The sequence below is a fragment of the Vulpes lagopus genome, chromosome 12, assembly GCF_018345385.1.
Source record: "Vulpes lagopus strain Blue_001 chromosome 12, ASM1834538v1, whole genome shotgun sequence".
Classification (NCBI taxonomy): domain Eukaryota; kingdom Metazoa; phylum Chordata; class Mammalia; order Carnivora; family Canidae; genus Vulpes; species Vulpes lagopus.
In genome coordinates this window covers 10,438,140-10,462,913 of record NC_054835.1, presented here as the reverse complement: position 1 = coordinate 10,462,913, position 24,774 = coordinate 10,438,140, and the positions used below count along the sequence as shown (strand labels likewise).

General features: G+C 60.9%; 1 protein-coding gene across 2 annotated transcripts in view; it reads left to right on the top strand.

The window, feature by feature from the left end:
• The window catches only part of COL5A1 (collagen type V alpha 1 chain), a 152,861-nt gene extending 130,717 nt beyond the window's left edge, over positions 1 to 22,144 (top strand). The window contains exons 55-66 of one of the 2 annotated variants that reach the window (XM_041724123.1): positions 422 to 529; positions 631 to 684; positions 771 to 824; positions 1,738 to 1,845; positions 3,431 to 3,484; positions 4,241 to 4,276; positions 4,651 to 4,704; positions 5,348 to 5,603; positions 6,508 to 6,620; positions 9,335 to 9,403; positions 12,467 to 12,700; positions 19,468 to 22,144. In XM_041724123.1, coding sequence (XP_041580057.1) covers positions 422 to 529; positions 631 to 684; positions 771 to 824; positions 1,738 to 1,845; positions 3,431 to 3,484; positions 4,241 to 4,276; positions 4,651 to 4,704; positions 5,348 to 5,603; positions 6,508 to 6,620; positions 9,335 to 9,403; positions 12,467 to 12,700; positions 19,468 to 19,614 — 1,287 coding nt within the window. In that variant the 3' untranslated portion in view covers positions 19,615 to 22,144. Of the gene's footprint in view, positions 1 to 421; positions 530 to 630; positions 685 to 770; positions 825 to 1,737; positions 1,846 to 3,430; positions 3,485 to 4,240; positions 4,277 to 4,650; positions 4,705 to 5,347; positions 5,604 to 6,507; positions 6,621 to 9,203; positions 9,273 to 9,334; positions 9,404 to 12,466; positions 12,701 to 19,467 lie in introns of both variants that reach the window. The other variant, XM_041724122.1, reaches the window with a different exon arrangement.
• The last annotated feature ends 2,630 nt before the right edge of the window (positions 22,145 to 24,774 follow it).

The window sequence follows — 24,774 nt, the reverse complement described above, 5'->3', positions numbered from 1 at the left end:
GGCCACTGCCCCCGAGCCATGCCCACTGAGGGGCCCGTGTCTTGCGGCTGGCTTGCAGCCTGGTGCCTGGGGCCCTCGAGGGACTGCTCCCTGTGATGCTGCTACCCCTGCCTGCCTCCTGGAGCCATCCCATCGGGAGCAGAGGCAATGGCAGGAGCCGTCCAGCCCCACGCCAGCCCAGGAATGGTGGCCGTGTCCACCGTGAGTGCAGGCCTGGCCGGAACAGCTGAGATTGCCAGAGACTGGGGAGCTCAGCTGGCTGAGGAAATTAGAGGGATGGAGAATTGGTCAGGACAGCTCCCATAAAGAATGTGGAGAATTTGGGGCCATCTCAGTGATCTGGGGGCATCTGGGGCTCTCTGAGCAGTGGTCCTGGGCCAGAGTGATCTGGCCTCTAGCATCTGTGTCCTTGCACCTACAGGGGGAAGCCGGCTTGGAAGGCCCTCCTGGGAAGACTGGCCCCATTGGCCCCCAGGGGGCCCCTGGGAAGCCTGGGCCTGATGGCCTGCGAGGGATCCCGGGCCCTGTGGTAAGTGGATGGGGGCCAGGGAGCGGGGCAGCTGCAGGGGAGGGGCGTGGGCACAGGGACGGGCCCTGTGGGGCTCCTGCTGAGGGCCTGTTGTGTTTCAGGGTGAGCAAGGTCTCCCGGGCTCCCCAGGCCCCGACGGCCCCCCTGGCCCCATGGTGAGTGATGACCCCAAGGGGCTCCAGGCAGTGGTGGAGGGTGGAGTTGGGGAGGAGAACTCTGATCCCTCTGCCCCCTCCTGCAGGGACCCCCAGGACTCCCCGGCCTCAAAGGAGATTCTGGCCCCAAAGGGGAAAAGGTAAGATGGGACTCAGGGGCCTCTGAGGCTGTAGCTCGGGGCCCCTCAAACACGTGGGATATCAAACTATCAGCCACTCATCTGGCAGGTGCAGGCTGGGGACGGGTCCTGGGAGGCTGGGAAACCCAACCGGCCTGTGCTGTGAGGGACCCTGGAGGCCCATGTGGAGGTCCCGGTGGAGGGGTGTCCAGGGTCTGAAGAGTGGACAGCAGTCCAGAATGCCTCCCACAGGGAGAGGGCCGAGACCACCCAGCACGGCAAAGCCTGTTTGCTTTCTCTAGTTGAGGTTTTTTTTTTCTGCTCAAGCCGATTAATTCACAAATGTAAAGCACACACACAAACCAGACAGTTGCATCTGAAGGACTGGGGACTCTTTCTTTTCTAGCCCATGCCTGTCACCACTGAGCCTGTGAAGTAAGAAAGCTGGAAAAAACCCTTCTAGAGCCTTTCTATGGGCTCATGTAAAACAAACACATGGAAACTTATGTAGAGAGTTTTTATTGCCTCCCCCCCAAAAAAATCCATAAAAAATTATTATAGTATCTCTAATCCTCTGTAACTTCACTGAAGTCTGTGGATGTTTCTGTGCACACATTGGCTGTACAAAAACCAGATGTTGCATATGAGACCCATGCAAACATCACTCAGGAAAACACCCTGTTACCACTTTGGTCTGTGTCTGGATTTGTGTCTTCCCGCCTCTTTGGCTAGGATATCTACAGAAGGCCAGCTGTGTCACACCTGCTGTCTTGTCACTTGGCCTGCCTGTCAGCTGGGTCCTCTGCCAGGACGTGTGGCTGGTGACCCCATGGCTTCCCTTGTCAGGGACCCCTGCCATGTCCAGCCAGCACACGAGGTTGGCGGTGAGGCACAGCCACAGTGAGCACCCCTTCCTGCCTTTATTCATCAACAGGGTCATCCAGGCTTGATCGGACTCATCGGACCTCCGGGTGAACAGGGTGAAAAGGGTGACCGTGGTCTCCCTGGCCCCCAGGGCTCCTCTGGCCCCAAGGGAGAACAGGTACGTGAGGAGGTGCCCCCACCACACCCCAGCGCGGCTCCTCAACGGGTGGTGAGAAGCATCTGAGGACCTGGCCTTGGGCCAGTTAGAGCTGGAAGGATGTCCTCACGTCTACCATACCTGGATGGGAATGGCAGAGGGGACGACTCACCCAGGGCACAGGGGGCTGGGACGCAAGTGTGGCCCTGACTGGCTGCCAGCCTCTTGCTCCCTCAGCAGTTCACCTGATGGCCAAGCGAGGGCCTCTTACCCAGCTGACTGCCCAGGTCACTGGTGAGGCCTAACCGTGTGTGCCAGGCATGCAGGGCAGCACCTGCTCCCTGACCACGATGGGCACGCCTGGCCCCAGACCTACCCAGCACTGCAAACCCTAGCCAGAGGGTTCTTCCCTGCCCTGCACAGCCAGCCACTGAAGTGACTCTGTGGTCAGGGGCAGGGCCACGTGTGCCGTGGAGGCGGGCGAGGGCATGTGGCAGGCCTACTGCATCTATGCCCTTCCCCACGTGAGGGCAGCATCCCAGGTACAGGTCACTGCTTCCCAAGGTGTGCAAGGCCCTTGGCTCCGCACCCCTTGGCCCACACCTGACCTGCAAGGGGATGGGACTCATGGGGCAGAGCCAGGGAGGCAGGGGATGAAGTAGGACCCTCACTGGGCCCCTGATGGTTGTAGGATGGCATCCTTGGGAACCCTGCTTCATCCACCACTGCACTGCTCTCCCCATGGCGCTGACCATCTCTCCTAAGTAGTGTAGTCCAGGGCCTGGTAGCCTGGTGACCTCGAGAATTAGGAAGATGTCTGGGGCTCCACCACCAAAGCACCTGTCCATGCCCTCGCCACCATCCCTGCAGGGAGGTGCCTGCTTGAGAATCTCTCGGATTCTGACCATGATGAGCTGCCCCAGTTCCTCTGGGGTAGGGGTGGGGGGTGCAGGGTGGGGGTCACTCGCTCTCAGCCTCCCTCTGCCCCCGCTGTCACTTAAGCCCCAGTGGGTAGGTCGTGTGGAATCGGGGTTCCAGGTGAAATGAGCTTAGGGCGCCCTTCCACAGCAGGATGCTTGGTGCTAAAGCTAGCGAGTCTCTGGCGCATGGGCTGGCTGGGCCTGTGTGGACCGAGCGAGGGTCTGCTCAGAGGCTGTGAGCTCCGTGTGGAGCAGAGCATGTGGAGAGGCTGGGCAGAGTGGGCGGCACACACAGGGCCTTAGGACCCTGATGCCCTTGACCCCAGGGCCCGTGCAGGGGTGAGGGAGGCGGGGGGTGGGGTGGTCCCAAGCCGGGCGCTGGGCGTGGAGCTTCTGTATTTCAAATCAGGATGTTAGAGGGGATGATGGCAGAAGTCCCCTCCCCGTGGCCCTGGAGACACCAGATTCCCAGCCTGGCCCAGGCAGCCAGGCAGGGGTGCTCAGTGTCCTGGCGCACGTTTGGGCCCCAGCAGGTCCTGCAAGGAGAGATGGCTCCCCATCGAGGCAGCCGGCCCCTCATCGGAGGGTAAAGACCACGTCACTGGAGAGCCGGGGTACTCGGCAGGCGTGTGCGTCTGTGACCCTCCCCATATGATGCTCCAACTGTGTTTTCTGCTCCTTTTCAGGGCATCACTGGTCCTTCGGGCCCGATCGGCCCCCCTGGCCCTCCCGGCTTGCCGGTGTGTATCTGGGAGGGGTGGGTGGCTCTGGGTCGCACTGGGGAGGCAGACGAGCCCAGGCTGTGGGCCTTGGCGTGGTGGGAGGGTTATGGGATGGTCAGGAGCCCCCGGGTTGGGGCCCACCGAGGGGATGCTGGGCCCAGGGTGGGTTTGCCCATCACCTCCACATCAGGGCCCTGGGTGACAGAAGCTAGGAAGAGGCATCTCTGGGCCCTGGTTTCAGGAGGGGAGGCAGGCATTTCAGGGATCAGGGATATGCTGGGCCAGGTGAGGAGAGTTGTCCCCATGAGTCTGTAGGATGGCCTGGCCCAGACAAGAGGGGCTGGGGACCATCCATAGGGCAGCCCCCATGTTGCTGGGCCACCCAGCTCCAGAGCCGTCCCCCAGGGCCGGGAGCCTCCACTTGCCCCTCCTGGACCTGGGCCTGGGTCTGCGAGGCCAAGGTGAGGCCATGAGACCCGACACCCTGCTCTCCTGACTCTCGAGGCCTAACCGGTTCCCTACTGCGGTGGGGGTGGGGGTCAGGATAACTGGGGTTGGATGGGACAGGACCCTTCTCTGCCTCCATGTGGCTGAGCGCCAGTCATACCCCCTACCCTGTCAAGCAGGTGCAAGCATGGACTCCTAAGAAAGGGGGCTCGGGTGCAGGCTGGAGGTGAAGAGCCAGCCAGGCCTGAGCAGGAGCGTGGGGCGGGGTGGGCACCCGGAGGTGAAGGGCTGCCTGCACACTGATGCTCTGTCCCCTACTCTCTGCAGGGTCCTCCTGGGCCAAAAGGTGCTAAGGGCTCCTCGGTAAGTGGTGTGCACCCCTGATGGCCCCTCTGCCCTGGATGACAGCCACCCTGGGTCCCCTTTGCCCCCTTGACCGGTGGTGGCACCATCTTCATGCTTCTCCAGCGCCAACCGTCCTGAGCCCATCCCCAGCCACGGTTGCTGCAGACGCTCTCACCTTAGCAGGATGGTGCCCCTGAGGTTTCCATGTGGGGCATCAGCCTCTTGCATCTGGGCCTGGGGATGGGAGGGTCCCTGCCATCCTCCCCCTGGCGCAGTAGACGTGGCCCCTCGCCGTGTCTGTGCAGGCATTGGGGGATCATCCTAGAGTACAAAGCAGGTTTAAGTCACATCAGGCCTCTGTAATCAAGGTCGGTTCCCTCTTTCTCTCCCAGGGTCCCACTGGCCCGAAGGGTGAGGCTGGCCACCCAGGACCCCCTGGCCCACCGGTGAGTAGCCTTCAAAGACTTGAAAGTGGGACTGGTGGCTCTCCTGGTGCTGAGACAGTCATGGGAGCATTGTGTGTGCTATATACCTTCCAGGACTTTGCGGAAGGTGTCCACATGCCTCTCCCTGGGAGGCCTGGTTGGCCACAGTGGAGGAGAGAGTGCACATGGGGGTATCTGTGTGCGTGGGCACCTGTGTGGGTGTGACAGAGGGCAGCACCCACCAAGGCCCCCAGCAGTTGGGCAGGGGCCATGATGAGCCAGATTGCGGGGCGCGCTCACTCCATGCATCCCCCCCAGTTGAGTGAGCAGCCTCTCGATGCCTATCTCCATCCTTGGCTTGGGCTCCTACACCCACAGGCATTTGTGTGGCACCACCATACACAGCCCTAGGCTGGGCTGCAGGGGCGAGTGGAGAGCTAGTTGCTTTGAGTCCAGCTGAGGCTAGAACCCCAGTCCGCGGCCGGGAGGAGGGGGGTGTGCGTGTAGGTGAGGCCCGGCAGTGGGGACAGGTGTGCAATGCTCAGGAGCAACAGAGAGAGAGGAGAAGCATGCTGAGGGGGACAGGTGTCTGCAACCAGGACGTGGGGCTCCGGCTGCCCGGGCACTGCTCCCACCAACACCCACCGGGTCCTTCCACACACAGGGTCCCCCTGGCGAGGTCATCCAGCCCCTGCCAATCCAGGCATCCAGGACCCGGCGGAACATTGACGCCAGCCAGCTGCTGGATGACGGGGCTGGCGAGAGCTATGTGGACTATGCGGACGGCATGGAGGAAATCTTTGGCTCGCTCAACTCCCTGAAGCTGGAGATAGAGCAGATGAAGCGGCCCCTGGGCACGCAGCAGAACCCCGCCCGCACCTGCAAGGACCTGCAGCTCTGTCACCCCGACTTCCCAGACGGTAGGGGTGGCCGCGTGCAGGGCAGTGGGGGAGGCCCGCGGGGCTCACAGTGGGTGGGAGGGGGCAATGACAGGGCTGCCCAGGCAGCAGGACAGACACAGCCTCTGTGTCCCCATCTGGGCAGCATGCGGCCACCTGGGCATCTCCCCCTGAACCTGATGGAGGCAGCGCAGAACATGGCCCGGTCCTAGGAGGAGGGAAGGAGGGCAAGGCTTTGAGGTGACACGGAGGGCGGTCCTAGTCCGGTCATAGCCACTGTCTTGTGTGTAAGCTGTGACCCTGGGCCTCGGGTCAGCCTTCCACGGAGAGGGTCCTCCCAGAGGACAGAGTGGAAGAGACAGTGTGTTACTTGCTCAGCAGGGCATGCCCGACATCGGGGTTGTCGTCAGGGTCAGGTTATACCTGTGCTAACGTCAGTATCAGGGCGCTACTTGGGACAGCCCTCTATCAAAGCCCGTCTCGTTCCTATCCTCCTGTCCTCTGAGGCCTCCTGTTGAAAGATCCAGCCCCTTAGCCGGCTGTTGCCCCTGGGAAGTGTGGGTGTCTGTCCTCGAGACCTGAGGGGCTCCCAGGCCTCTCTCATCCCGAGTATGTGAATTTCCTAGCTCCACCCACAGCCCCTCTGCATTCCTGTCTCCCTGCCGAGGCAGCTGGGCCACCCTCCACTGCCAGCCAGAGCAGGGGCTCCAGGGGTTTCACCCTCCAGCTGGGTTCTCAGGGATGGGACTGGGACTGTCATATCTTTGTGTGGATGCAGCAAGGGCACTGGGCAGACCTGGGGGTGGCCCACACTGGTGGCCTGTGGGCCTGGCCCTGTGTCTTACCTGCTGAGCTGACGGCATGTGGCTCCTTCTGGAACCACACAGGGAGCAGCTGACGAATCCGCTCCCTGTCGGCCTTGCAGGTGAATACTGGGTGGATCCTAACCAGGGATGCTCCCGGGACTCCTTCAAAGTTTACTGCAACTTCACAGCTGGAGGGGCAACGTGCGTCTTCCCCGACAAGAAGTCCGAGGGGGTGAGTGCCTGCCTTCCCCTCACAGCAGTGCTGGGGTCAGAGTTGAGGTTTCTCCCCCCGGGGGCAGACCCAAGGCGTGGGACAGAATTGGTGCAGCCTGGTGCTATGGCTGGTGAGGGGACGGCTGGCTCCTGGGAGGGCTTCCACCTGCCAGCCCCAGGTTGGGATTTCAACTGCTGGGTGTGTGGCTCCTTCCTACATTGACCTTGCGGGTCTGCCCTCAGACCAACCTAACACCCATGGGGACACCTTTGGGGCAAGCACACAGTCCCCCAGATGCATCTCTTAGAGGCTGGCATTTATCTCAGTTCTCGGGGTCAGCTGATGTCTAGGCACCTCCTCCCATCTCTTCCGAGGGCAGCGTGTTTGTCCAAAGTGCTTGCGGTACAGAATCTTGGTCAGTGAGGTTCTGATGCACAGAGACTTGGTGGGAGGTAACAGTCACCTGGTGGGGGGTTTGTATGCAGGGGACAGGAGTGAATGTGTGTGGGGACATAGGTGTGAAGCTGGTGTGTGTGTATGTGAGTGTGTGCATGTGGATGGGTGTGCAGATGGGCATGTGTGCATGTGGTCGGATGGGTGGATGGGTGTGCAGATGGGTGTGTGAATGGGTATGCAGATGGGCATGTGTGTGCATGTGGATAGGCATGTGGATGGGTGTGCAGATGGGCATGTGTGTGCATGTGGATGGCTGTGTGGATGGGTGTGCAGATGGGCATGTGTGTGCATGTGGATGGCTGTGTGGATGGGTGTGCAGATGGGCATGTGGACAGGTGTGTGGATGGGTGTGCAGATGGGCATGTGTGTGCGTGTGGATGGCCGTGTGGATGGGTGTGCAGATGGGCATGTGTGTGTGTGGACAGCTGTGTGGATGGGTGTGCAGATGGGCATGTCTCTGCATGTGGATGGGTGTGTGGATGGGTGTGCAGATGGACATGTGTGTGCGTGTGGACGGCCATGTGGATGGGCATGTGGATGGTGTGCAGACAGGCATATGGACGTGGGCTGCTTTCCCCTCTGGCGCAGGACAGTGAGGTGGACAAGGCCTCTAACTAACTGCAAGATGACCGCGACGCGGTGCCCTCTGCGTGGGGCCTGCGCAGAGCTCCATGCGCCCCCAGGCGGCCGGCTGTGCAGACAGGCTTCAGCTCGGGTGCGGAGGGGCCAGGCAGCCTGTGGTCACAGGTCCTCAGTGGCCGCAGTGCTGACAAGCAGCTGTGCTGTGCAGAGACGCCCTCCCCTCACCCCTGAACCTCACTGTGACTATGGGGGCTCCAGGCCCTTGGACAGAAGGCTGGGCCACAGGGGCAGGGGCCCCACCCTCACAGGCACGGTTTGGTGACCCCTGTTTTACATGCACACTCCCCAACCCGAAATTTGCAACCCTTGGTAACCTGTATGCCCAGCAACAAATGCCCTGGTGTTCAAAACAAGAAAAAAAAATTGCAAGCCTCGGGACCCTCCTGTTTGGCAGAGGCCCAGGAAGAGATTTGGGTGGAAAGACCCTATTTTCTCATCTTTTGGTGGCTCTCTGTCCCTGAAATGTGGCCTTGCTGCTGGGGAGTTAGTGGGCACCTCCCGGAGCCCCAGCTGGTGGTGTCGCTGGGCGGACAGCAGGCTGGGGCACTGAGCCACCCTCACTGCTTCGTGTTCTTCCTTGGGTTCAGCCTCATGCACATAGAGACCCCTCCCCATCAGGCAGCAGGAGGGCGGGGGTTTAACTTCAGCTCCCTGCCGAAGCACATGTTATCTGAGTGCTGAGCTGGGCGGGTCGGGAAGCCCCGGCGAGAGGGCAGCTGGGCACCACTTCCTTCCCTCTCCCCTGTGTGAGGCCAGCTCAGAGGGGAGCCCAGGGGGACAGCACAGGGAGTCGGACTCCTGCTTTTCCACTGTGCATGACTAGCACTGGGTGAAACAGGGGGCCCTGGGTCCTGGGAGGCCCATCTGTTGTGCTCCCTGGCTCTGCACCTGCAATGAGTGGCTCCCCATAGCCCGCTCTGCACTCGGCCTGTCCTGGGGAACTGTGCCTGGACCCTGCACAGAGCAGACGCCTGAATGGGAGCCCTCACCTCCCATGGGGGGACAGATGCTCTCTGACCCTGTGACGGTCAGCTTCACGCTGCGTCTTCAGGGAGGCTCCATCCACCACACACTGGCACATAGGACACACGCATCAAATGAGATCAGATGGGATGGGAGGGCGGCCGCGTGTCCTTCCTGCCCCTCAGTGCTGTCTCTTACTGTCCTAAGTGCTGGCGACCCCGGGAGTCCCTCCACCACTCAGCAGCTATGAAGTCCCAGGCCCCGTACTAGAGGCTGGATATACGCAAATGGCCAAAATGCAGGCTGCTGGGTGAAGGCCTGGCTCTCCTCCTGTCCTCATCATGGCCACCAGCCTGTCCCAGGGCGAGCACCCCGACTCCGAAGGAGCCCCTCGGCCACGTGGGGGCGCGGCGCTCAGAGGAGGCCCTGCGGGCGGGATGCGGCGTGTTTGCAGGTGGTGGGGAGCACTCCTCGTGGCGGCGGCGGGAGAAGTAACCCTGTCCTTCTCTGTTTCTCTCCCACCCCCCGCCCGATGTTTAGGCCAGGATCACTTCTTGGCCCAAAGAAAACCCGGGTTCCTGGTTCAGTGAATTCAAGCGTGGTAAACTGGTAAGGCGGCCCCTGGCGTCTCCGCGGTTGTCCTTCACATGCGCCCGTTTCGTATCTTACAGAGTAAAATGGCCCGCTGGCCCAAAGAGCAACCTTCTACCTGGTATAGTCAGTACAAGCGAGGGTCCCTGGTAAGTGGCCACCGGGGCGCTGCCTGCTTGCGGGACGGCCTGGCTCGCGGCTCTGCATGGCTCTCATGGCCGCCGGGCACCGCACCGGCTCTGGCACCTCTGGCAGAGCTGCTCCACGGCACGTGACAGCCAGACTCCGCATCGGCGCCCACGCCCGCCACCCCTGACCAGAGTTTGTTTAGCCTGGGAGCAGGTGGATGGAGCAGGGGGATGGAGCCGGGGGCTGCTCTTCCTGTCAGGTCTAGGACAGGAGCATGGTGCTCAGGGCACCCAGAGCCACCGCAGGACGCCGCCAGGACTTGGGACCAAAGACACCAGGGTTTTACACAGAGGGTTTTACTTTGCGAAGTCCTTGTGGGCAGGTCTTAGGGCCGTCCTTAGGGCCCACCTGGCCATGGGCTTGTCCTACACCCACGCCACTAGGTCAGTCCCCGCATCAACTCCTGGGGAGCCAGTCTCCATAACCCGGCCCAGACATGGAAAGACCCTGGCATCCCTTGGAGGAAGCGGCGGTGGTGGTCTGTCACCAGCCCAGAGCGGAGCCCATCTGGACTCCTTCATACGAGGCTGGTGGCTGCTCCCGCATGGTTGGGCGTGTTGCCCTGACTGTCCCAGGGGTTTGGTCCGGGCCCTTCCCTGGAGCATAGTGCAGAGCCCCGTACCCTCTTTCTAGCAAGTGAAAGGGCCAGGGGTCCAGGGTGTGGACATGTTGCAGGCACCTGACTTTGCTCCCTGCCTTCATGTCCTCAGATCTGGTCGTCCCGCCCCCACACGCTCTGGGAGGGGGTCCTTTGTCACCCGGAAGCCAGACTGGGAGTTCCGTGACTTCCCACCCGGCCATTGCCCACAGTGCGGGCACTGTAGCCTCACGGGGGGCAGGGGAGCACAGAGGCCACATCCCCCAAGGACTCACAGTGTGGAGGCTTCCAGCTGGCCTTGGCTCTGTCCCACCTCTCAAAACCTCTTGCTCTTAAACCCTGAAGCACTTCCTGGCTAACAATGTCACACGCTCTCGGCGTCCTTGATTCCAAGTCACTCTGGCTCTTGGCAGACACTCTGAAAGTCCGCGCTCACCTCACCACGTCTGTGGAGGCTTCCTCTTATCTCTCCGTGTGGACAACGGGCCTCTCACCTGCTTCTCCGCCTGCTGTCCCTCCTCCCTCCGCCCCTGTTGTGCTCACTCAGAGCAGTGGGCACGCAGAAGGACCTGCCTCGGACCCCGCTCAGCATGGGGCAGCCCAGGGAGCAGGGCACCCAGGACAGGTGCACCCCCCGGCGCCCCTCGGGGCCTAACCCCAGCACCTCACTCAGAACACCCACGTTCTTCCCAGAACTAGGGAGCCCACCTCCTGTCACTTGTCCCATCTCAGACTTTAGACGGAGGTGAAGGCGAAGGGATGGCCCCAGGAGGAGACAGTTTCCCCTTCAGGTTCTCATCCTGCTGGATTTCCAGCTCTCTCTGGCTGTCCTAGTGGACAGGACATAGACGCAGAAGAAACAGGCTCCCTCTGTGGACCTGGCTGCTCTGGCCGCGGCCCATGAAGACAGTCCTGCAGAGCCCCTCTCCCACGGTGGGACAGTGGGGTCCCGGGGCTCAGCACTGGGCGTTTAGGTCCTTCTGTGTCCCGCACTGCTCGCTGGCCGGCCCCTGTGCATGCATGCTTCCCCAAGTCGAGTGTCCTCCCAGAAGGAGCACCTGATGGCCTGGACTGCGGTTGGTATTGGGTTTCCATCCTCAGGGTTGGACTGTGAGGTATTTGGTCACTGTGTGCAGAGCTGGAGTGGCCCTCCCTCCGGGCCCTAGCGGGGACGGGCAGGGTTGCCAGCTGGGGCCCCCGTTCTCCACGCTCTCTAGTTCCACATACGTGTGTGAGCCAGCGGGCAGCAGGGACCTCGGTGCTCTCTCGTGTGTCTGGCACGGGCCTTGTGGGCTGGTCACACAAGCCCTGGGGAAGGGCCAGCCTTGGAACGTGGCCTCGGACCCTGACATCTGCTCCTCCTGCTGATGCTCAGAAACCGCCCGAGCCCTCTGCCTCCTACGGGGGGGCCTACAGGGTGCTGCCTGGCAGAGGAGGGGGTCGAGCCCCATCTGGGGGCCAGGGAGGCACCCAAGTGCCTGGGCTGTGTCCAGCTGCTCAGAATGATGCAGACCCTGAGGTGTGGGACACCCCGCCGAGCTCAGCCGCCCATGTTGGGGGTGGGCTGGTGATGCTGGGGAAGGCTCTTGAGAATGGGTGCGTCATCTTTCCCTGGCACCCTGCCCTGGGCCTGCTGTCAGTGAGTCTTCTCAGGGAGGGTCACGTCCCCAGAGTGCCCCTGGCTGCCCCCTCTCGGTGTGGGCAATGGGGAGCCCCAACCCCCGGGCCAGGAAGGCCTATCCCGAGTGTCACCCTGTGACTCTAGGAGGGTGCCCGGTCACCCTAGCCCTCCCTCTGGCTCTTGGCCAAATGGCTCAGGACCCTCTTGCCGCCGGGTCGGCCAGGTACCCCGTGCCTCCCTGCCAGCTGGCTGAGTTACCCCCAAGACCCTCCTGCCCTCTCCATCTATGGTTTTCATGGCTCCCTGGCCAGGGCCTAGTGCATCCTTGGCACCCAGAAGATGGTTCTCATCTGTTATCATCATCTCATGGGCGCCTTCCTTTGGTGGATCTCCAGGCACAGTGATGGGAACTATATGCCACGTCTCTGCCCCCAGGGCACTTCCCGTCTGGGGAGGGCTGCAGGCCAGAGCTGGTGTGGAGGGCCTTACAGCCCAGTAGGGAAAGTAGACAGCCAGGCTAAGGTGGGGAAGGACACCTAACCTGGGCAGGCTTCCTGCAAGAGGAGGCATGTGACCAGCCAGGCCAGGAGGGAGGTCTCTAGAAGAAATGAAGTATGTTTCGCTCTGTTCCAGGGAGCCCTCGAGCGAGCCAGTGCATTCTGGCCTTGGGGGCGCTGCGTGTGCAGCACGTTTCCAGGGTGGCTCACACTCTGGAGGAGACAGCACGTGGACCAAGGTTGCAAAAGCTGGGCCATGAGTGGGGCCCTGGCCCCTCAGTGCTGAGCACCCCCCTTGTCCCCCCAGCTCTCCTACGTGGATGCCGAGGGCAACCCTGTGGGTGTGGTCCAGATGACCTTCCTGCGGCTGCTGAGTGCCTCTGCCAACCAGAACATCACCTACAACTGCTACCAGTCGGTAGCCTGGCAGGACGCCGCCACGGGCAGCTACGACAAGGCCATGCGCTTCCTGGGCTCCAACGACGAGGAGATGTCCTATGACAACAGCCCCTACATCCGTGCCCTGGTGGATGGCTGTGCTGTGAGTGACACGTGGCGGCCCAGGGGCGGGGGGAGCCTGCGCAGCGTGTGGGGCAGTGAGAGCGCAGGGGGACACGGACACCTGACAGGAAGGGCCCAGAGCCGGGTCTGTGGCCCTGTCGGGCTGTGTCGTGGCACCTGTTGCAGTCCGGCCTGGAATTAGAGACTCTGTCCTTAGGACTCTCCCCAGGAACGGCCAGGATGCAGGCGGGTTCTGGTCCTGGGCGTACGCTGGGCTGGGCAGTGCTCCGCAGGTTCAGGGCTGGCCTCGGCTCCCCATGTACCCTGGCCACACGAGGTCGTACCCGGGCCCCATCCACCTGCCGGGAGGGGCAGTTCTGCTCGCAGGCCTGATGGGAGGCCTGCTCGGCCCATACAGCCAGGCAGTGCTGGGGTTGCATTTGCTCTTCGGGCCCGGGCCCTGGGATGCTTGCTGTCCTCTGCACCCCAGCTGTGGCCTCCCAGAGTGAGGCCTAGGTCCCCCCTGAGGGTCAGCTCCTGGGTTCCCCCCGAGGGTCAGCTACTGGGTCTTCCCCGAGGGTCGGCTCCTGGGTGCCCCCTGAGGGTCAGCCCCTGGGTTCCCCCCCAAGGGTCAGCTCTTGGGGACTGCCCCTCGGGGCCTGGTATCTCCCAAGGTGGGTCTGGGCTGTGTCCTTATGTCTTGCGAGGTGTTTGGGGGCCACTGGAGGGTGGAGGTTGCCAGGAGGCATCGTCTCTGTGAGTCTCTGTCGCATCCCAGCGCCGGTCCCTCTGTCCTTTAGAGCCCCTGCCCGAGGTGCCCAGGCCAGCCCCCATGGGGACAGGGCTGGCTCCGTGTGCAGGGCCTCCCACCAGGCCAGCACGTGATGCTCTTCTGTGGAAGGCTCACCTCATGGCCAGGCCATCCCAGCGCCAGCTGCAGACAGGGTCCATCCAGCAGACTTCCGGGTGGAAGCTTCTTCTAGTTCTGTTGGGAACTAGAACCTGAGCTTCTTCTAGTTGGCCCAGCTGTGCCACCAGTTGCCTTCCACCCCATGTTGGGAACAGAGCCACCAGGGCACAGGTCGGGGGTGGGCATGGTGTGTTCCAGGCCAGGGAGAGGCATCCCCAGCACTGGGCTGCAAGAAGCCTGCACTCTTGCCTCTGGGTCAGCGCTCCCTGCCACACGTTCCACCCACTCCCCGCCCCCCACCCTCCCTGGCCTATCACAGCATGCTCAGAATGTGAGTTTTCCCTACTGTCCCCTGTTGAGGCCCAGGGCTGTCCGGGCCAGGCCAGAAGGTCAGGGACAGCTCCGTGGGGCGTTGGGGTCCAGCAGGAAAGTGACTGTGTGGAGCTGCTGGGTGGCTGCTGAGAGCAGGACCCCAGCTCACTGCCTACATCTGCCCTGGCTGGGGCCAGCACCTGGGCTGCCACCTCCGGCCCCGGGGAACCTCTGTTCCTTCTCATCCTGGATGTACCCAGTCCTCCCCATCCCGGGACACCCTCCTCTCCTCCCTGCTCCTGCACACCCTGGGTATGTGTGGGTCAGTCCTTTGGTCTGACTGCGGAATGTGTGGAACCCATCCCTGTTTAAAGCAGAGGAGTCCCACCCTCTGGGAAGGAATCCAGAAACACCCTGGGAAGTGAGGTGGGGGGTGCCACCTGCATCTGCTCGGGCTCCCGATGCGCACCTCACGCTGCTTTGAGAAGGTTGTGAGGCAGCAAGTAAAATTATCCCCATGCCTCTGCCGCTTACGTGGGGGAACGGTAATAGCACCTGCTCCATGAGACTGTTCTAGGAGTGCATCTCTTCTCACCTCAGAAGAGCTCGCAATTGTGTTCAGCCTGGTAGAAGCCCCAGAAGAATCAGCTCTGTGACTATTTCCGACTGCACAGCCCAGGCTATGGGGAGGGAGGCAGTGAAGGTAGAGATAGGAGTGTCTTTGGGGTGAGGCAGGACCTCAGGACAGGGCTCAGATTGGAGCAGAAGGGGGAGGAAGTGCCCTGGTGGGGCCAGGACGTGCCACCTGTGGTCACACCTGGTGACGGGGCTCACGGGTTCCCAGGAGAGGGGAACATTTCCCACAAGGGGTGCCAGGAATCGCGGGGAAAGGGCAGGCCACCCCAGCTCCCTGCTCCAGCTCAGATAGGCACTGCTCTGGTGCCCCATCCCTCTTTTTCTGGACATTCCCTGTCCACATCTGGAGCCCCTGAAATTACTAACAGCACATCCTGGAGACACCGAAGTTCCCAATAGCATATCCCAGAGCCCCCGAAGTTCCTGGCAGCACAACCCGGAGCCCCTGAAGTTCCCAACAGCACAACCTGGAGTCCCTGAAGTTCCCAATGGCACATCCCGGAGCCCCTGAAGTTCCTAACAGCACATCCCGGAGTTCCGAAGTTCCCAGCAGCACGTCCCAGAGCCCCCAAAGTTCCCAACAGCACGTCCCAGAGCCCCCGAAGTTCCTGGCAATGGCATCTAACTCAGAGCCCGCCCTCCTGGCTCTGCAGACACGTCAGTACAAGGTCAAGCTCCCATCTCCCTTAACCCAAGAGCAAATGGCCTCCCCTCTCTGGCCATGTCTTCTGGTGATGTGGCCGTGCTGGCAGCATGTGGCCTCCACGCACCAAACGCCACTAGGATCACTCCAGCCTCTGGGCAAGAGCTGCTGATTGGGGCTTCTCTTTATTGTGCAGAAGCAAAATCTGAGGTCAGGAGGGGTCCAGTGAGCTGCCCAAGGTCCTTAGGCTATGGTCAAAGGGATCTCCTAATTCCTGTCCCCTTTCCACCATCGTCCATTTCTGGCATAGCTGCACCTCGAATGCCTCCATTGACAGGGAGCTTGCTCCCACCTGGGGCAGCCCAGACCATGGCCACAAAGTCTCAGTGTTTGGAAACTCTTCTGGGAATTGAGCTAAAATCTTCTTGCTGTAATTCCTACCTCTCTTTCTTGCTTCTGCCCCTTATGTCATGCAGAGGGGACCTGGTTCCATACTAGAGTTGCTCAGCCTTTGGGGCTGGCTGAATCTTTGGGGTGCATGGGGTTGGGCTGGGGACATCCTGTGCCTTGTAGGATGTTGAGCAGCATCTGTGGCCTCGACCCTCTGGATGCTAGTACCCTACTTAGCTGCCACAACCCGAAATTGCCCTCAGGTGTTGCCGCATGCCCCCTGCCCCCCCGCCTGGGGGCGCTGCCTCCTACCCAAAGGAGAAAGATTCAAGGGGAGCCCCATGGCTCCCCCTTGCCCAGAGCTGGAAGGATGCAGCTCCTCCTTCTCCACTGTGGGGTCTGAAGAAGCTTCGGAGCCTGGCCCAGACCCACGACCCAACGTGGTTGTGATCCAAGCCATGACCCTGTCCTTCAGAAAACAACCAACCGTGCACCTGCGCTGCCCCCCTGACCGCGGTGCCTCCAGGGAGTGGACAGCAGTCGTTTCTGAGCTCTTCGACGGCCCTCCGGGCATCTCTGGGGCCATTGGGAGACCTACGATCATGGGACACTGGATGCGAGGCCAGGAGGAGTGGCCGCTCCCTCCTCAGGAGGTTTTGCTTCTGGAAAGAAAAGAGTTTGTCTCTGAAAAGGGGGAGAGATGGTGTCGCTGAGGAGCAAGTCCTGCTGATGGAGAAAGTTGGCCGTGCAAGCAGGAGCGGGAAGTTGGGGCTGGGCCCGGCAGAGCAGGGGGGCCTGCGTTGTGGGGACACATGGGGGGCACTCCTGGGGAGTTGTGATTGGTGAACCCCATGCCCCCCAGAAGTTCAGCTGGGGCTGTAAAGCCCCACCCCTCCCATGTAAGCATTCAGGAGGCCCTGCGACCCCATAGGCCACCCACATGCATGCTGGCGGTAGAGACGCCCGCCTTGACCCTTGGCCCCCCTGTTGCCCCAAGGGTTCCCGCAGAAGTACTGTGGCTGTGTGCATCCCCCGAGGGGCCTCTGAGTGGGGCCCAGCCCTGTGCACAGACACAAATCACCTGGAAGAGGGCCCGAGGAGCTGTGCCACATAAATCCTGTTGTTTGGGTGCCCTTGGGGGGCCACTGCTGGCCCGTAATGGTCAGTTAGTTAGTTATAAAGATTTATTTATTTACTCATGAGAGACACACAGAGAGAGGCAGAGACACAGGCAGAGGGAGAAGGAGGCTCCCTGCGGGGAGCCTGATGCGGGACTTGATCCTGGGACCCCAGGATCATGACCTGAGCTGGAGGCAGATGCTCAACCGCTGAGCCACCCGGGGATCCCTGTAATGGTTATTTATGCCTCAGGAATGACAGGGCAGCCTGCTGCCACATGCCCTCTCTACGTGCTCTGGTGATTGCAGCTGCGGGGCCCCATATATCCAGGGGGACTGTCCTGGCCACTCAGCAAGCGCCGCCACCCCTCGGGGGGAGGAAGAGAGGCAGACGTGGTCCCGCAGAGGCTGGTTTGTGAGCCCCTTGTGAGAGGAAGGGGCAGCCCTGCAGCCAAGGTGGCTCGGGTCCCCTGGCAGCCCCTGCCTTCCAGTGGCCCTGACGGCCTCCAGGGCAGCCGTCGCTCTGGTCCCCTGCTATGTGGCGGCCAGCAGTGAAGACGGAGGCCACAGGGGCAGAGCCTAGGCGGGTGGAGGTAGGCGCCGGTCTGGACGGGGGAGGCGTGAGGCCACCCCTTCCAGTCAGCACGAGGGTGCAGCTGGGCCCCTGCCACGTTGTCCGAAAGTGCCAGCATTCATGGCCCCGAGTTCCCGGTCGTCCCTGAGCAGTCCTTTAGGGCAGTGTCCCGTGTCACAATTGTCTGAGAGGCAGACTGTGTGGACCTAGAGCAATGCCGTCTCTGGGGTGGACCAGCGCTCACAGTGCTGACAAGCCCCAGGGGACCTTGTAGTGGCTCTGAAGCGCTGTTCCCAGCTTTAAAATAATTGCAGCCAGACCCAGCTGCAGGCAGGATGAGGTTAAGGCAGGGACGTGGTGGGGACGTGGCAGGAACATGATGACGATGTGGCGGGGATGTGGCAGGGACAGATGTCTCCAGGATAAGGAATTTCCAAGAAGGTGTGGCACTCAGGGAAGTCATGAGGCGGCTGCGCTCCAGTGCTCGGCCACCGGGGGCTTCTGTGTGGCAGGCCTGCTGGATGCGCTGGACATGAGGGTCTCTTCCACCACGTGGCAGTCTGTGCTGCGGAAAACAGCCACAGAGACAGTTGGCTACCTAGCGCTTGTCACACACCGAGCACTGGAAGCCACAGTGCGTGTGGCCTGACTGTTCCTGAGGGTCGGCTCAGGAACTTGGGAGTGGCTCAACCAGGTGGCTATGGCCCAGAGTGTCCCCATCAGCCTCAGGACGTGTAACAAAATGCCCCAGACTGACAGCTCGTCCATGGCAGCCACAGGCTTCCTACGGCTCTGGAGGCTGGAAGGCTGAGGTCGGGTGCTGGCATAGGCGGGTTCAGCCTGCTTGGGGGTGCTGCCCACAGTTGAATTCTTGCGCTGGAGAGAGCAGCTAGCTTTCCAGTCACTGACTGTCAGGCACCAGTCATGGGCTCCATCCACATCACCCAGTCCCCTCCCAGAGGTCCCACCTCCAGACGCCCTCACATTGTGTACAGGACATCAACCCCTGGATGGTGGGGTGGCTGACACTGTGCTGTGTGGCTGCGGGCTGCTATCCAGGGAGGGCTGGCCTGGGGTTGGGGGTGCTGCTCAGTTCTGGCCACATGGGCCCCCCAGAGGAGTGACAGGGGTAGCACAAGCTGGGCCATTGTGCCCACGGCCACCCGCAGAGTGGAAACCACCTAGTAGCCCCTCAGCTTCCCGTGGCTACCCATGCGCCACACACGGATCCCGGCACCCCAGCCCCGTTCTTCAGGGGGAACTAAGGCCCCCAGAGTCTGCGCTCCTCTTTCAGGATGTGGACAGTGCAGGGAGACCCTCTCCAGGGCCACAGGCCCTGAGAGTGTGACTCTGTGCTGGGTGCGAGGTAGACACAGCTGCTTGGGGTGCCCGTGCTGGTCTGCAGGGAGCACGGCGGCCCCGGGGACCCTTGCCAGGGGGTGTTGATTAGAGGGTGGTGCCCCTTTAGCCTTGCATGGAAGGGTCCTGCAGGCTCAGAGCTGAGCTTGGGTGGCTCCTCGGTCCGAGACAACCCTGCACCTCTGCACCCTGTGCTCTGGGACAGGTGGTGGGCAGGGGAGCAGAGATGCCTCTCCTGAGGAAGTTCTGTCCCCTTTGTAGGGCTCACTCTCCTAATTAGCAAGGTGGGGCTTGCAGCCTGACCCGGAGTTGAGCTGGGGATGACCCGAGATGCTCACCTGAGCTGCAGGGGACTCAGTGTAGCACGCTGCTCCCTCCCTGCACTGTCCCTGGCCCTCTGTGCCTCAGTTTACCCAGAACTCCTCAAGACCAGGTAGTGGGTAAGGTTCCCCCCTGTCCTCACCCTCCTCCATGTGATCGCCAAGGGCAGGGCTGGCCATGAGCTCTTACCGTCTCCGAAGTCCTCATTTTGAACGTGGAGCAGCCAGGATCCGGGTATCCCAGGGGAGCGGCATTTCCTGTAGCTGGTCCTGGCGGGGGCACCTTGGGGTGTCCTAGCTGGGCCGGAACTGTGCACGGATTAAATGGGATGTCATGGGCTGCGGTGCGGGGGCGCTGCCTGCCCTGGTCTAGCACATTTCCTCCCTCCTCCTGCCCAGACACGGCGCAAACCCACTTTCTCTGCGGCTGGTGGAGCGTGCACACGGGAACCCAGGAACCGGGGTGGGTGTGGTGGGTGTGACTCAAACCCCAGAGGTGCCCCCGTCCCCCTTTTACCCACGTGTGCCTCTCCTCTGCTTCCCAGACGAAGAAAGGGTATCAGAAGACTGTTCTGGAGATCGACACGCCCAAGGTGGAACAAGTGCCCATCGTGGATATTATGTTCAACGATTTCGGTGAAGCATCACAGAAATTTGGATTTGAAGTGGGGCCGGCTTGCTTCCTGGGCTAGGAGCCGTGAGCCCGGCCCCCAAGAGCAACCTCGTGACCTCAGCGCGCCGTCTGCGGGCGTCCTGGACAGTGAAGGCCCCTCGTCCCTCCCCCGACCTCGTCTGCGCCTGGCTCCGCGCCGGGCCAGACCCCAAACCCACAGAGAGCGAAGGGAAAGAGCCGACTCCCCAACCCCGGAGCCGAATCACATGACCTAGATGGCCCACAGCCACCGGGCCCCACTGCTTTGTCAGCCCCATCTGTCCCCACCATGCGCCACTCGGGCGGGGACGGGGCCGCATTTCTGGCCGCCCAGCTGGCCGATCCATCGCCTGCGTGTGGAGGTCACCAGGCCGGGCGTGGGGCTGCAGTATTTGGAGATCATGTTTTTTTTTTTTTTTTTTTTTAATTCAACTTGAAGATGCGTATTTCCCCTGACCATCAAAAAAATGTTCGGAGGCAAACCTTGTAAAAAGGTCATCCCCACCCTGCCAGAGCCTCTGTTTTCAACTACACGATCCATTCACAGGCCCAGTGTCATTCTGCATGTGCCTTTCCAATGGATTAAAGGTGCTTTTGTTTTTGTGAGTTTTAAGTAAATATTTGTATTGTATTGTCCTAAGTGTTCAGTGTCCCCGACTTTCAATCACGCATGTCAGCCCGGCTTCAGTCCTGCTGAGATAGTGGGGTGAAGGGTGGGTGTCCAGTTCTGGTGAGGAAGGAGCAGCTCCGTGCCCCACCTGGCCAGGGACGTGCAATAAGGTGGAGGTTCGCCCCGGGGGCGGCAGGAGTGCACACTGCCGTGGCAACAGCGGAGCCCAGGGTGCCCGGGCCCCTTTTCAGACAATTTTTTGATTAGCTTTGGATTTTTTTTTTTAATGGAGAGGAAAAAAAAAAAAAAGAACTTGATGCTTTGCCTTTCCTACATGCACTTAGATTAAATCACAGGCATAAATTAATTTTAATTGCTTCCTTTTCCCGTTTTTCTACCCGCAGAGCCTGATGGGAGAGTATCCAGGGCAGGGAAACCACACTTTCTGTAGATGATAATTAAATGAAAATTGGTGCTTACTTTTACACTTCTCCTTTGTGGTGCTATCTGTTTTAAGATCTCCTTGCAAAGGGGACACTGGGGTGACCTGGCCGTGCGGCCTCCCGCCTCTCTCAGTCCCCGCCTCTGCCTCCCTGGTGCGGTGGGGACCTGCTGAGGACGGGAGGGTGGACGGGCGGACGCTCGCTCACCGCCTCCCTTCCCGTGGGGCCCACGTGTCCCTGTGCTCCCAGAGGGTGGCCAGGCCCGTTTCCAGGATTGGGTTGTGCCTCTGTGATTTGAAAACACATGCGCGCTATAAAAGATGCTGCCCACAGTGTCCGCGGCGTGACGATGAGCAGGTCGTACGCATCCGGTTTGCCGAATGTCTGGTGCTAATTTCTGTGTTTGTTCCAAGAACTGAGCTGAAGCCGCGTGTGCCGTCCCAGCTGGGCTGCCTTTGCCCGGGGGCCTCAGCCGACGGGGAGTCGTGCAATCAACTCTGTGGGCCGCCTCCCCACACGAGCAACCCGGAGTTCCAGCTGCCGGCGTCCTGGGCCGCGGGCCTCCGCCGCTCCGGAGAGCTCGGGGCTGGCGGGGCTTCGTGAGCGAGGGCAGGGGGCTGCCTGCCGTGGGCGGAGGACCCGAGGGGCCTGCGAGGAAAGGCAACCCCTTCACTGTGAAAAGCTGCCCTCGAGCAATGCCCTTTCCTTCCGTGACGGGAGGAGCAGGTGAGGACCGCGGGCCCTGCTCGGCCCCCTCGGGAGGAGCTGTGACCGTTCCGGTGCTGTCGTCTGCCCACCTGCCCGCCCGCCCGCCCGCCCCGCCTGGGAGACCGCAGCAGAGCCTTGCCCCCACCTTGGGCATCACGGAACCACCTGCTAGGATTGCCCGCATTCCCGTGGAAATTGAATCTTGCTGTCACCAAAGAAAAGTCTGGCTCGGAGGTTCTTTGGAGCCCAGGATGCCGGCATGCGCCAATGACTCTCACATTTGTCTCTTCCAAAGCAAAGCCATATCCGAGGGCTGCCACGTGGTGCCCTGTGGGTGTTGTCTAGGTCATGTGATTCCGTTTTGCTTCCTCGTCCCTCCTGAGGCCCCCGTCACGCTGTCTTCCTCACCCTCTGGCCCCTTCAAAACTGTTGTCATTTGTACTGAAGTCAAATGTGTCCCGTTCTCCCCAGACCACTTCGCTATGGTATATTGCAATAAAAATTACTTCTTATATTTGCAGATGTTATCCGGTGTGATTCTTGTCCTTCCTTCTCTCTATAACTGGACACATATTGATGTAAAGGGGAAAATGATACATGGAAAACCCACGGGAAGGGTCCTGGGGCATTGGGATCTTTAAAATACAATGTCAGGTGACACCTGCCTGTTGCCTAAAAACCCCATAGATCTGTTCCGAAGTTTTAACTGTAATGCCCAGAAAGGGGCATTTTAAAATATTTGAAAACCGTGTGATGGGAAAGTGCTTGTAAGAGCTTCTTAATAAATACAGTTTACTGTTTCCACCGTACGCAGATGCGATTGGCTGTCTTCTTTTTTTATATATAAATTTATTTTTTATTGGTGTTCAACTTGCTAACATATAGAATAACACCCAGTGCTCATCCCGTCAAGTGCCCCCCTCAGTGCCCGTCACCCAGTCACCCCCAGCCTCTGCCCACCTCCCCTTCCACCACCCCTAGTTCGTTTCCCAGAGTTAGGAGTCTCTCATGTTCTGTCTCCCTTTCTGATATTTCCCACTCATTTTTTCTCCTTTCCCCTTTATTCCCTTTCACTATTTTTTATATTCCTCAAATGAATGAGACCATATAATGTTTGTCCTTCTCCGATTGGCTGTCTTCTTTTTTAAAATTTTTTATTTATTGATAAGTGACACAGAGAGAGAGGCAGAGACACAGGCAGAGGAGAAGCAGGCTCCCTGCAGGGACCCCGATGTGGGACTCGATCCCAGGACCCCAGGATCACTCCCTGGGCTGAAGGTGCCTCGATTGGCTACCTTCTTAAGGATGAAGGGGCCTCCTCCGGCCTTGAACCACTGTGTGAAGCCAGGGGCCACAGGGGGCTGAGAAAGGGGGTGCCCATTGCCCTCCAGGACAGGGCAGAAGAAGGACAGGGGACAGAGCCGCTCCCTGGGGGGCCTGCAGGATGTGGGCAGGCGCCAACTTTGGGGGCGTCCCCTGCTCCTGGGCATCCAGGCCTGGGCGGCATGCAGCCCTCACCCTCCTCCTGGGCCCAGGCACGTCCCCAAGCCTCCCCATTCTGCTGTCCAGCTGCATGTGGGGATCGCACTTCTCGGCTCCTTGGAGCCGGGTGGGCTGTTGGCTCATTCGGCGTCTGACCCTGGCTCTTGGGTCTGCAGTTGGGGCTTCCTGTTGTGTGTCACTGGCCTTGTTCCCCAGGACAGCCGTGTCCCAGCAGACCCAGAGGTGGGTCCTTGGCCTACCTGGGATCCATCAGCAACAGAGTGAGAAACATTTCTGTTGTGTTAAGCAAGAGGACCGTTTGTTGCTGCGCCAAAACCCAGACCGGTGGTTTTCAACGTGCTGTCCGGGGACCAGCAGCACCCGCATCATCCCATTGGTGGAAGTGTGAGTTCTCAGGCCCGGCTGCAGACCTGCTGAATCCGACCCAGGGCGTCAGGTGACTGGCTGCCTGCTGGAGCCCAAGACCCCCTAGCCATCCTGAGCTTGATGGAATTGTCCCCGAAAGCCAGAAACTCCGCCTGGGAAACCGCAGTGTGGCTGATGCAGGCGTGCAGCCTGGACTGTCGTCTGGGTGGAAGGGCCCCATTGCCAGGACAAAACACTTTTTCTGTCATTTGCCCCCCATGGCAGCTGGCGGGCAGGTTCTTCCCTAGGGGAGATGTCAAAACTGGAAGGACAGTGGCCTGGCTGGCCACCCTTGCCGCCCTGGAAGGTTCTACAGGAAGAGATGGGCTCTGGAAGGAGCCAGGGAGGACCCAGGCCTTCCGGGGCTGGAGGACACAGCCCTTCTTCAGGATCAGCGTTGACTCTGAGATGCTCCGAGGGACATGCCAGGCTCGGCTCAGCCTTCGCCCGTACGAGCAGCACATCCTTCTCTTAAACCCCAGCATGGACTGTGATGGCCTCGTTGAAGACGCAGGACACAACGATGTGCGGTGGGGCTTCCTCAAAGCCAATGGACCTGATGGCTGCTGCGGTCAACCCCGAGGGAGAGGGGCGGCCGCATGTGTGGGCGCTGTGGGACCAGGCTGCTGGCTCATGTCCAGGGGGGAGGACGCTGGTTCCCCTCTGTGACAGGTGTCCTGTGGAGACAGCGCCAGCCTCGCCGGATGGCATCAGGGCAGGACTTGCAGTGACCCTGCACCTGGGCAGCTGCCACCAGTGCCCGAGGCTGTGCATTCAGCCTCAGTGGTGATGAGACAGCTTGCAGGTAGGGCAGGGAAGAGGCTGGTGCTGGAGACCCGGGGCCCCAGTGAGGCCAGGCTAGGCCCTCCCCCCCGCTTCTCTGTGTCCCCTCCCTCCTCGAAACCTGCCAAACAGAAGCACCTGCCACTCAGTGTGGTTAAGAGATGAGAGCCAGGGGGTGGGGCCGCAGCCCTGAGCCCAGAGCTCAGTGATGTCTGTGGGTGGGTGTCCCCAGGATGGACTCAGCACCACTCTCCCAGCCGCAGGGACCCCTGCTCTCCTGCACTGCCATCCATCCCAGCGATTCATCAGCAAGAGCTCACCCAATGCCTGCAGCCACCACATGTGGGCTGGGCCCTAGAGTGGGGAGTCTTTGCTTTGGCGTCAGGAGAGGCGAGATCTTGTGGAAACAACCTTGGCCCGGCCTTGCTGTGGAGGGGTTGAGGCCTCCATGGCTGTCCTGGGAGCCCTGTTTGTGTGAGGACCCACAGGAGCTGGGTGAGAGCCATCCTTTCCTGTGTCCACTCCTGCTGGGCAAGGGGAATGTCTGTCCCCGTGAAGGAGCAAACAGGTCCTTGTTCATGTCTGGAGCGAAAAATCATCCAAGAAGTTCCCTGTGTTGGAAAAGTGTCCTCAGTCCCCTTAGCCCAGCACTGCAGCCCTGGGTCTGAGGGAGGATGGTAAGGCTGTGTGAGTGCCAGCCTGGCAGCTGGCTTCTGTGGCTGCAGAGCTGGGCTCTAGGGCCCCAGGC